The sequence below is a fragment of the Siphateles boraxobius genome, unplaced genomic scaffold (assembly GCF_051911475.1).
Source record: "Siphateles boraxobius isolate OS27281-9 unplaced genomic scaffold, OSU_SipBor_1 22, whole genome shotgun sequence".
Classification (NCBI taxonomy): domain Eukaryota; kingdom Metazoa; phylum Chordata; class Actinopteri; order Cypriniformes; family Leuciscidae; genus Siphateles; species Siphateles boraxobius.
The window spans coordinates 37,047,501-37,059,731 of NW_027508833.1; the positions used below are offsets into that span (position 1 = coordinate 37,047,501).

A 12,231-nucleotide genomic window follows, 5' to 3' on the forward strand; every position below is an offset into this window, starting at 1 on the left:
CGACCGTGGCCTGGCAGTGGAAACGCGGCTATTGACTTCCCAAGTATTTTTTTCCATACTATGGAAGCCAAGGGCTACCATTAACTGTCTGGCAAATGAAATTAAATTCATTGTTTGGAACAACTTGAGGGTGAATAAATGCTGACAGAATTTTCCTTTTCTGGTTGAACTATCCCTTTAAGAACATTTCTAACGTGTCTGTACTTTATCATTTTTATTTTGGGAAACATTTCCATTTACTTCACTACTTTCCATAGCAAATATTGCACTTTTTACTCCACTGCATTCCTTAAAAACAATATCGTCCTTGTTACTTTGAACTGAAGAAATATCCACCCTATCTGAGACGCAAGAGCGATGTGCGATTCTTTCCAATTCCAAAGAACCTGCTGAATTGGTTCACAAATAACACTGGATCAGTCCAATTCATGAGTGAATCACTGAATTGCAGCTGTTCTTGATTGAACAACTCACTGATTCGGTCAAAACGAGCCAAAAACAGATATCGTCGAAGCTCGAATGTACGTGCAACTAAATTACACTGTATTTTAGTGCTGATTACCGACCAATGCTTGCTAGAACAAATAAATGTTTAACCAATCAGAAATTTTACCTTTAATATTTAAGTATCATCAAAATTAAGTCCTTATTTTCAATTTTACTTGAGTAAATACTTTTACTTGAGTAGTGTTAGGGCTTAATAGGGTAAAATAAATTAATAGTTTTATTCAGCAAAGATGCATTAAATTGATAAAACATGACAGTGAAGACTTTTAAATTATTAAAACAAAAATCTATTTCAAATAAATGCTTTTTTGACAGTTTTATTTATAAAAGAATCTTGCAAAATCGCATTTCCCATAAAAGTATTAAGCAGCACAACTGTCTTTAACATTGATAAGAAATGTTTCTTGAGCACGAAATCAGCATATTAGACTGATTTCTGAAGAATCAATCAAACAGTTATTTTAAATTGTAATAATATTTCACAATCTTACCAATGTCCTGTATTTCTAATCAAATAAATGCAGTCTTTGTAAGCAGTAGCAGTTGTGCCGCTTAATAGTTTTGTTAAAAATAATGAATATAATTATTTTTAAGGATTCTTTGATGAACAGAAAGAGCAAAAGAACAGAATTTATTTGACACCAAACTTTATATCAATAGTGTATATTTACATTAAAGATTTGCACCTCTAATGTTTTAAAGAAACAATGGAACAACAATGTGTACTGTGTTGGTGAAAGTGCCTATTATGTGCACAATAAAATCACATGCCAAACCTTTAAACCGACTGCATACTTTTCTGTGCACCTTTTAGCACACTCTTCCAGAACATACCTTTTTGATTGTGCCGATGTACTGTTCCAGCAAGCTGGAGTCCAGGCCCTGGATCTGTCTGAGCTTCTCGCACACTCCATCAATGCTAAGAGAACTGAGGAGGACCTGAGCTCCACTAGAAACCACAGAAGCAGAGCCCTACACACACACACACAATTTTTATTCAATATTAATTCATAATACATTTTGGGATAACAAGGCATGAGGCACGGTCAAAGCCATGCAATGCAAAAGCAGTGCAACTCAAGAAAAGCCAAAGCAGTGATCCAATGTCATCACAGAGTGAGGAACTCTTGAGCAGTTATGGATGAAGGAACAATACATGGATTATATTTCATTTGAATTCTTATGAAATTGCTCCTTCAATCATTTGAGGCCCTAGTTAACACCATAAATGAAATAAATAAATCAAAATTTTACAAGCATGTTTTCATATGATGATGACTGGGCCATTTATCTATATCTGGGGAAGCCTGCTTGGGAAACATCTACTGTGATAAGCAGCTAAAGATTTTTTTATTTTTTTAAATGCCCATGACCATGACCATGATTCTTTGTTCACAAATGAATGCTGTGGATTCTCAATATAGCTTGACACCAATTGTTTTCACCTAAAATATTTGTCCTACTCATCATCAGAAGGCATGTTTACTAAGAAGAAATACAAGAAATAAAAGTAAATTAGTGCATTGAAAACTATTTTGGGTGGAACTGCAGAACACTGAAATAGAAGCAGCCAATCAGGAGGAGCCTGTGAATAAATATTCACTACACTCAATGATAATTCAGCCTGTTCTCTAAAAACTCATTTGCATTTAGTTTTAAGTTGACGTCAAATTTTAACTTGACATACCAGTTTAAATGTATATAATGGAGAATAATATTTGAGAAATTTTCAGTGAACAACACTACATTTTCTTTACATAAATCACCATAATGGCTTCAGAGGACTTAACTTCTATGCAAACCTGTGTGCTGTATATTTTATGGTTCTTTTTAGTCCTTTCTGGATCTGGACAGCATGTGATGTTCGCTTTTTCACATAAATTTGGACCGTGTATTTGAACAGAAATTTCACAATGACAGAACTGGCTGTTCATTTTTTTCTGGTTCGAAGTGAAGCAAGCCAAAACGAGCAGGAGTCCTGTAAATAACAGTAAAACACGAGAAAACTGAAGGGTTTCAATATTTGTACCTGCTTGATTCTGAAGGGCTGAGATTTTATCTGGGAGTGGCAAAAGGAGAGGAAAGGAGGGATTAGGTCACATGCTTCAATCATCAATAAATCAAACGCACACAAGAACATTATTTATGATCCGACCTGCATGGATTTCCCAGTAAGGATTAGGTCAGGCCAATCAAACAGAAAACTTAAGATATAGCGACTCATAACAACATTATTTTGGAGTAAGGATGAACTGGCAAAGAGTCTGAGCAGAAAAGACACACAGAACGATAAAAGGAGAAACAGAGAGGACTTCATGGCGAGAAGAAGTTGTTTGATTCCAAAACGGCCCCACCCTGATGGGCGAGTGTTGGAGCGGGGCGATAAGAGTGTAATTAGCGGGAGGAGGAAACAGACGTGTGCGCTGAAGGAAGCGGCTCTCTCTGCTGATAAGAGCGAGACGTCCCAGCACTGCTGATGCTAATCCAGCCAGCCTCTGATAACAGCAGCCTTTCACACCACGCACAACACACAGCCATGAGGGGACAGACCAGAGAGCGGATCAAATGATGGAGGCATGAAAGGGCAAAACAACAGAGCTGAAAGAAGGAGGGCAGGATATGAAAAGAGAAAGCAGCGGCAGGGCGTGACTCAAACGAAAACAGCGGGGAAGAAGAATGGAGGCGCAGGAATGGAGAATATGCTGGTGTTGATGGTAGTTTTGATGGATGATATGTCTGAGCATTGGTAATGGATGTTATAAAGTGATTTATGGTGTAATAGGTCTAATCTTAAGAGATAATCTTGTCCAATATTTGGCCGTTTTGAGATTATTGGCATTAGCAGGGAACCGAATTCACAACAGTAATGTAATTCCTACAGCCCGCAGTCAATGGATAGTGCACACTAATTGTATAAATATTGTGTCATTTAATTCAGTATTAATAGTATTTGCATTTTTTTAACGTTTTGAATCTTATGCTCACCAAGGTTGCATTTATTCAATCAAAATTAGAGTAAAAAGACAGTAATATTGTGAAATATTACCATTTATAATAGTATATATATATATATATAGCTGCACATCAAGCTTTAGGGTTCAAGCACCGCAGGCTCAAACTCGACAGCTACTGTATGTAAATGTAACATGCCACCAGCACATGTGTGTGTGTGTATGTGTGTGCGTGTGTGTGTGTTTGCAGACAATTAAAGATTCTGCTGCATCTTTTATGCACAGATATAAACACACACACATACACACTACTAAAGTTACCATAGAGGGGGATGGAGAGGGAAGACCCTCACGTGAGTCCTCTCTGATTATATCCTGATGGAGGGAGAAAGAGCGGAAGAAAGAGGAAGAACCAGAGGATAAAAGACCATTGCAGAAGTGTGGACATTTATTATGGAAAAGAGAGAGGACTGACAAAGAGATCGGCATGAACTATGGGAGTTTTGAACTCCATCAGGTCTTCAACGAGAGTTTATATTCTCTACAATGTACAGCGTCATAGACAGACATTCTGATCTAAAATGTAGGCAGACTACGTAAACAGCCAGAAATCACAAAGGTTATAATGTCATATTCATTATACATTCTAACTCGTATGTTAATGTTTTGTGGCAGAGAGATTATTACTCATTTGCCATGCAAAAATGTTAGCTAATCATTAAGCTTTCCATTTACATACAAAAGTCTTAAAGGAAGGGTTGCTGGTTAAATCTAAGACTCAGAGAGGAGGAAAGGAAAAATGTTGTTTAAAATCAAATTACATCCATATTTGGTGTAAGAAGCATCGTGGGAAAATGCTAGAAAGCAACAAACGCTTACAATATATAAAATGGCACGGCACTGTGATTAACACAGAGACATTAAGCCCTAAAACTGCTCTGTGAGTTTAATGTGTAAATTATAGCTACAAGCCACAGGCTGTTTGTCACGAGGAGCTTGAAACAAAGTATGAAAAAAGACATTTAGTGCAAAGAGACATAAAGACATTATTGTGGCCATTTAGACTATAGGCAGTAAAACGCGTGTCTGCCTGCAGTGTATTTACAGAGTCATTTATGTACTTACTAGTCCCAGACCTGGGTCCTTATGGAGTTTAGTGGCAGGGCGTGAAGGGGTGTGATGGGGGTTGCCAGGGTAATTTCGGGGCAGGTGATAAACATGATGAGGGAAGTAAGGCTACAGATGTGGAGAGAACAGACGAATAATCAGGACAGAGGTTCAGATGAGGGTCAGCGCAACATCAGGTTCATTTAATGAAAGGTCAAACACCCAGGAGAGCCTATAAACACACTGATGATTTATTAGGGCTGGGCTAAGTATATTTAATATCTTCCATTATTATTATTAACAATAAAAATAAACTTTTAGCTGAATATTGTAGGAATAATTACATTATTTTTATTAATAGTGTTAGTATTAATATTATTATGAATAATCTCACTACTACTACTACTACTTAATATTAATAGTAGTAGTACTATTTTCTGAAATATTATTATTAGTAGTAGTAGTAGTAGTAGTAGTAGTAGTAGTAGTAGTAGTAGTAGTAGTAGTAAACCCTAAGAATAAAAAATAAACTCCAAATAAAATAAAAAGTTACAATGCAGGTTAATTTTATATTACAACATAATATGTTATTATCATTATTATTATTAATAGTTATTTTTATTAATCATGCTACTACAATTTGCTACTAATAATTCAAATTAGTAATAATAATAATATTATTAACAATAATAATAAATAAGCTGAATATTGTATGAAATATGACATTATTGTTATTAATAGTGTTAGTAGTATTATTATTATGAATAATCTTACTACTACAACTACTGCAACTATTATCATTAATAGTTTATGAAATAGTATTTAAATTATTATTAGTAGTAGCAGTAAACCCCATAAATAAAAATAAACTTTTTTTTTACAATGTTGGTTAATTTTATATTACAGCATAAATAATTTGTTATTAATAATAATAATAATAATAAAAGTAATATTAATCATGCAACTACAACTTGTTACTAATAACTCTAATTAATAATAGTATTAATTAGTATAATCATTAACCATGATAATAAAAATGGTTGTTTTTGTTTTATTATACTTTATTATTATTAATGATAATAACAACAATAATAATAACAACAACATATTTATGTTGAAATATAAAATTAACCAGCACTGCGTAATCTCTAAAATATATATATATATATATATTATTTGGGGTTGAAGTTTTCTAAAAACCATGCCAGAAGGTCAGTTTTGTTCTCAGTCGTATTTTGCTCTAGAATTATCACAAGTATGCTTCAGTAACCGTAAACACCGGTGCATTTTGCTTGAGCACAATATCCAACGTCTCACCCGGTTGTAGAAGGGGTGCTGGGGTCCCGTAAGCCCACTGAAGTAGCTGCTGTGGGGCTGAGTGGCTGGCATCACTCCAGCAGGGGGGAAAGGCCCGGGGAAAGGCCCAGGGAAAGAGCCCGTGGGAGAGCAGGACAAAGAATTCTGCCCAAATGCAGAGTGTGGCCGCACCGAAGCATCTTGCAGGGGCAGTGGGGGATAACTGACTCCTCCGAGGTGCATCTGCTCTCGTGCATCTCGTACATCTGAAGCGGGGAGGGAGATAGAGAAAGAAAGAGTAGGAGAAAGTTAGATCCCAATCTTGGCCAACACTTTAAAGGCATTCAAATCTTCCCACTCACAGTCGACTTCAGCCAAATGAAGCATTTTTAGTTCGTTACATGTGAGAAAAGAAAGGCCTCTGTGGTTTGATTCTCTTAGAAAAACACTGATTTCTCCCAACAGAAGCGGCAAATCGCAAAAACGCACCTTGAAGAAATAACCGTAGGAAAAGATTCCCAATGAAATTCACATTCGCTTTAACGTCAAAGTCTCAAGGGCTGAAACAGACGTCAGAATTAGTTTGGTTGGAAATAATATTTCTGAGTCACCCAGGCAAATCAAATAAGACTGGCTGGCTGACTCAGAAAACAAGCGGCTCATGGAGATTCAGTGATGTTTCATTTCCTGAGGTGAACACAATGGAGACTTTACTCATCTCTCTGGGTTCACAAAGGAACCTTTATTGCACAGTCCATTGTCACATTCACCATGCAATGTCTTCTGTCTCAAAGCACACACCAGCTGACCAATATCATGTGATGAGATATCACCTCTCTGATTTAGAGAAGTCTCCATCAGTAAATCGAGCACTGTGTGCATTTACGCATCTATACTTGGAGACATCACATCAGTGTTTTTGCCAATTATTGTCGACTACCAAAGCATTTATGTGGTTGGGTTTTGGTTAGTTTCTACTTTGCTTTATATAAAAACAACATAAATTCATGGTATGCCCTCGTTATTTATAGCTAGGCAAACTTGTGTGTGTGGGTTTGTACCTGCGATGATCTCCCTTAGTTTGGGATCCAGGTTGACAGTACAGGGCAGGAACATCTCCACATCACGAGCGGTGAGAACAGGGGTGTGCGATGAGAGAAACACCTCAAAACTGCGAATATCACCATCGATCTCCAACAGAGGCTCCACATCTTTAGTGGTGGGGATGTTTTTAGAAATCCTGCAATGAGGTGACCATTAACGTACAGAATAAACAGCAAAGGTATACCGGTTTCAGAAATTCAACAGATTTTGGGGCTAAAAGCGTCCAAGATATTTAAAATATTGGGGTGGGGGTGGATGCAAATTAATGTACAGTTAAATAATTACATGTATAACTCCCTGAATAAAGGCAAAATGCCTCTGAAAATCAATTCCAGCATGTAAACATTGGGGGGTTATTTCTGATACTGATCTGGACTGATTGATTGATTGACTGATTTATGGTCACATTGCTTTAGTGTGTATTAATAACAACATGTAAACTTACTCTAAATTGCAGTAAAATGTCTCACTAGTCACAAGCTTAGCCCAAGTTTTTGAGCGCATGTGGTTTCTGCAGTTATTTCTGCACCACGATGTCAGGCGCTTACAGATAAATGGTTTCCTATTGCAATTTATCTTATTGAGCGTGGGAATTCATATCAAATAAATCTGAAGATTTGCTTCTGCTGAACGCAGACATTTTGCGCACCCCATATTTCTTCCTCTATCTTCTTATCTGCCCCCAGTCCACACCTCTGACTCTCTAGTAAGAAAAGCTAGCTGAATCTTTTTGTTGGTTGATATGAGGGCACAATAAGTCCTTTTTCCATACGGATCATTACATCGTGAAGAGGGTGAGCTCAGTGCTTGGCCCCGTCCCATACCAGCGGTTTAAGTAATCCGATTTTAGCTGTATAAACTGGGCAGGAGAGAGCTGACACAGTGACACAGATGACCTGTTGCTAAACTGAGATGGTGAGGCAGAGTAAACAAACACTGATATCTAAATGCAAGACGATACACACCTGGAGGGAGCGTCTGAAATGGTCAGTTCATCAAATGACCTCTGACCTGATATGTCACAGCTATTTATACCACGTCCTTACTAGATACAACGAAGCAACACTGTATTTTGTTGGTTGTTTGGTTGCTATTTCTGCAACGAGAGCTTCTGAGAACTAATTGGACCAAAATTCCACTCTGCATGTATATGAAACATAAAAAAATGGATGAGCCAGGAGATTGATTGTGGATGTTGAGAAAAATCACACATCAATGTTAATATTGTTAAAGGGGTACTTCACCACTGGCAAAATAGGCTGTCAATAATGTTGTTGTTTTTTTTATTTTTATTATTTTTTTTTTTTTTAAATCTGTGCTACCTGACTAGAGAAAATAGAGAAAAAAAATCTGTCGTCTTTTGAGAATTCAAAGAGTAAATGTTTAGCAGGAGTGAGTTACTTTCAGTTTCTAGTAAAGGAACCAGCGTGTTTTAGGCAGTGGATAAAGGCTGCAAAGAATCGGAAATACGGAGAGAACGCAGCGACGCAAAATCTGAAGAAGCTCCGTAGTCAACATTTAAAACTGGATGACCACAAAAACAGTGTTTTAGGCCAAACGGGGTGATAAAACAAATAAACTTTGTTATGGTTTTTGTCATTTTTAATCAGACTTTGTTTTTTAGATAGCTTTAATTATTTTTATTTCAGTTTTAGTAATTTCTTCATCTCAGCATAAACTTATTTCAGTTATTTGCCAAAGCATCATTTCTAATTTTCATTTAAGTTTTCTTAAGTATTAAGTTTTTTATAGAATATATTTTATTTCAACAGCAGAAAATTATTTTTAATAGTTTTGTTAAGTTAACAATAATAGAAAATAAAAATAAATTAAATTCATTAAAAAATTTATTTAACTAAAGTTACATAAAAATGGCCACAAATTCATGAACTATTGTGATATAATTCAAAATGTTAGTTGACTCAGGAAGCCCTAAAATACAAACAAAGAAATAAACAAACAAACAAACAAACTGAAACAAATAAAAATAAAATAGAAAATTAACTAATATATTAAGCCACATATGACATATAAAAAAATAATGATATCCATGATGCTTCTGAAATTACAAATAGTGACACATGACACATGGCTCCGCCTACAAGTATTGACATCATTCAAAAGCGTTTCTTATTAGGGGTGAAGACAAAGAGATCTAATGTACCAAGCATGTCATTTTGGTCAATTTGCACTGTAAAAAGTAGCTGTAGGATTCACTTTGAAACATCTTTTACTCAGAACTTGCTAGTATATTTCACAAATAATTACAAAGAAACAACAAGTAACATGTTGAATTAAACATGCAATTTTCAAGTCGAAACCCCTAAATAGTATTTTCTTGTAAAACTCCAATAATATTTATTTATTACAACTTTTTTTTTTTTTTTTACACATATAGACCTCTTTTTATAAATTGTATGTAATACATTTTATTAATTTTTATGTAATACATTTTATTACTCTTTATTATGCCTTTTTGTGTGCCTGTGAAATATTATCAAGATTTCACCATGAGATTTTGTTGCCTCATGGAGAGAAAAATAACATGTTGGTGAGGACACAGTGTTATGGTCATTATGACCTGAATGGCATGTTAAAATATCATGTTCCAAAAGGTTTAAGTTTAGAAGACCATTTTAGTTAATTGCTTTGGTCTCATCATCCTCTGATGGCTGTATAAATAGCGATGCTCACCAAGTGACTCACTATTTCAGTGGAGAAGTGTGCGTGTTGGAGGGCGAGCGAGTGGCTGGGTGTGAGAGCAGATGTTGAAGTCATTGGACAAAGGCCCACACTGTGCTAACGCAGGCCTGTGTGTCAGCGGGTCAGAGTCGGATGCTGTGCTAACAGTCAGCTGACCTTCCACATGATGGACATTAGGTAGAGGTCTCGTACTTAGGGTGGAGGCTCAAGGACGTGACCAACATAGAGATCAAACTTCAGCGCAAACACATGCTTGCTTGTCTGTTCTACACACACACACACACACACACACACACATGCAGAAGTATCACTTTAAGAAGGGCTGAGCAAGAGAGACGTGTGCTGGTGAGAGAGGTTTGGTTCATTTCCCACGCACTGGATTAGGCAGAACTGGGCAGATTGTGTCTCTTCCGAAATCCAGCTGGGCTTGTTTATTTGTATTTGTATGTGTGTGTGTGTGTGTGTGTGTGAGCATGCACACAGACAAACAGGAGCCAGTGACAAGAGCCTCTCTAGAGAACCAACTTCCTCTGTCACAAGACACACACACACACACTTTCCAGTCTCGAGTTTGAAGGAACCTGCTTTACAGAGGAAGAACATTTAAGATTTAGAAACATTAAACAATTCTTCATAGCCAAGTATGTGTCTGTGAAACATATTCGATTAATGATCTCTGAATTAGTGGCGCTTTCTAAGTAAGCATAGTCTCGCATAGCCAGACTTTTCATTCATCATTCGAGTCCGGTTCATATTGCTAAGATGAGAACGCTTGACCGACACGAAAAGTGATCAACCACGGTTGGTTTAGAAATTAGTTCGGAACAGTGGTGTGAATTTTACAGACTTCAGTCTAAATAAATGAACAGCAAGAATAGCTTAATTTTTCAATTATTTATAACTGATGTGTTGATGTAAGATTTGTGTATTTGATTGAAATTGTCAAATTGATGAACTTATATGCTCGGGCACGGCCATAAAGAATCAGATGGGGTTATGAGAAATCTCATTGCAAAATATTTAAAAAGTCATTTTAAACAATATTTTATAATTTAATAAACCAATACAATACATATACTCTTACAAAAGCATTTTAATATACATTTCATTCAAAAAGGGTCAGTTTGGATATTTTTTAAAGAAATTAGTACTTTAATTCTGTAAGGACATATTAAATTGACAAAAGTGACAGTTAAGATAATGTTACAAAAGTTTTTTTTTTAATAAAATGTTCTCTAGAAATAAGAAATTTCATTTGTATTTAAAAAATGTATCAGTTTTCACAAAAATATGAAGCAGCACAACTGTTTTCAGCATTAATAATAATAATAATTATAATACATGAGCACCAAATCAGCATATTAGAATGATTTCTGAAGGATCATGTGACACTGAAGACTGGAGTAATGATGCTGAAAATCCTAGTATAATATTAATATAGTTTTTTTTTTTAATTATACCTCAAAGAACATTTTACAGAACACTTCTTAAAGGGATAGTTCACCCAAAAATGAAAATTATCCCATAGTTTACTCACCCTCAAGCCATCATAAATGTATATGACTTTCTTCTTTCAGCCAAACACAATCTGAGTTATATTAAAAATATATCCTGACTCTTCGAAGCTTTATAATGGGAGTGAATGGTACCTTCCGCATTCATCCATCATAAAATAAAAAAAATCCATACAGCTCCAGGGAATCAAGACCTCCTGAAGCGAATCAATGTGTTTTTGTAAGAAAAATATCCATCTTTATATGACTGGCGAGTCGAGTTCCAGCTGAAGAGTGACCTCTGACCCGACGCATGACGCATTGATGAAGCGCAGAGGATCAAGCAAAACAAAACACTGGTCACGAATTAATAGTCTAAAATGAGAATTTTTGAAAGAGAAATGTCAGAGGAGCTTGAGTTTGTTGCCCAGCTCTATTTGTTTGAAGCGATACGCTTAAGTCCTACGTCATACGGCGGACTCTCTCGTGAACGTAGATACGGACGTTACCGGAAGCTAGTGATTACAGTTTATAAAGTTTTAAACATGGATTTTTTTTTCTTACAAAAAAAATGCATCGCTTTACTTCAGAAGGCTTTTATTAACCACCTGGAGCCGTATAGATTACTTTTATGATGGATGGATGCGCTTTTTTGGGCTTCAAAAAACAAAGGTACCATTCACTCCCAGTCCCATTATAAAGCTTGGAAGAGTCAGGATATTTTTTTATTTAACTCTGATTGTGTTTGGCTGAAAAAAGAAATTCACGTACACCTTTATGTCTTGACAAAACAAGATTTGGCTATTTTCATAGCTGTAATGACAGCACAAAGTGCCACACATTATGAGTTCATAGTAGCAACTTGGACGTCTATAATGAAGGGTTTGTAATCATGTAATTCTAAATAGAGATGTTTGTCACTGACTTGTTTATAGAATAGTAAAACAAACACACACACACACACACACACACACACACACATTCAATAGTGGGCAGTGAGCAGTTGATGAGAAAACTGCTGTATTTAATCTGGCGTGTAGTGAGACAGCGCAAACACCCCAACACAGGCC

The 12,231-nt window shown here is 36.0% G+C and overlaps 1 protein-coding gene across 8 annotated transcripts in view; it reads right to left on the minus strand.

Annotated features, from left to right (window-relative positions):
* kidins220a (kinase D-interacting substrate 220a) overlaps positions 1-12,231 on the minus strand; it is a 55,036-nt gene that overhangs the window by 8,953 nt on the left and 33,852 nt on the right. For 3 of the 8 annotated variants that reach the window (XM_077240048.1, XM_077240051.1, XM_077240049.1), the window contains exons 23-27: positions 6,923-7,101; positions 5,883-6,127; positions 4,584-4,694; positions 2,537-2,566; positions 1,342-1,479 (exon numbers count right to left, since the gene is read on the minus strand). In XM_077240048.1, the coding sequence (XP_077096163.1) occupies positions 1,342-1,479; positions 2,537-2,566; positions 4,584-4,694; positions 5,883-6,127; positions 6,923-7,101 (703 nt within the window). Of the gene's footprint in view, positions 1-1,341; positions 1,480-2,536; positions 2,567-3,779; positions 3,834-4,583; positions 4,695-5,882; positions 6,128-6,922; positions 7,102-12,231 lie in introns of all 8 variants that reach the window. The other 5 variants (XM_077240046.1, XM_077240047.1, XM_077240052.1 and 2 more) reach the window with 3 other exon arrangements.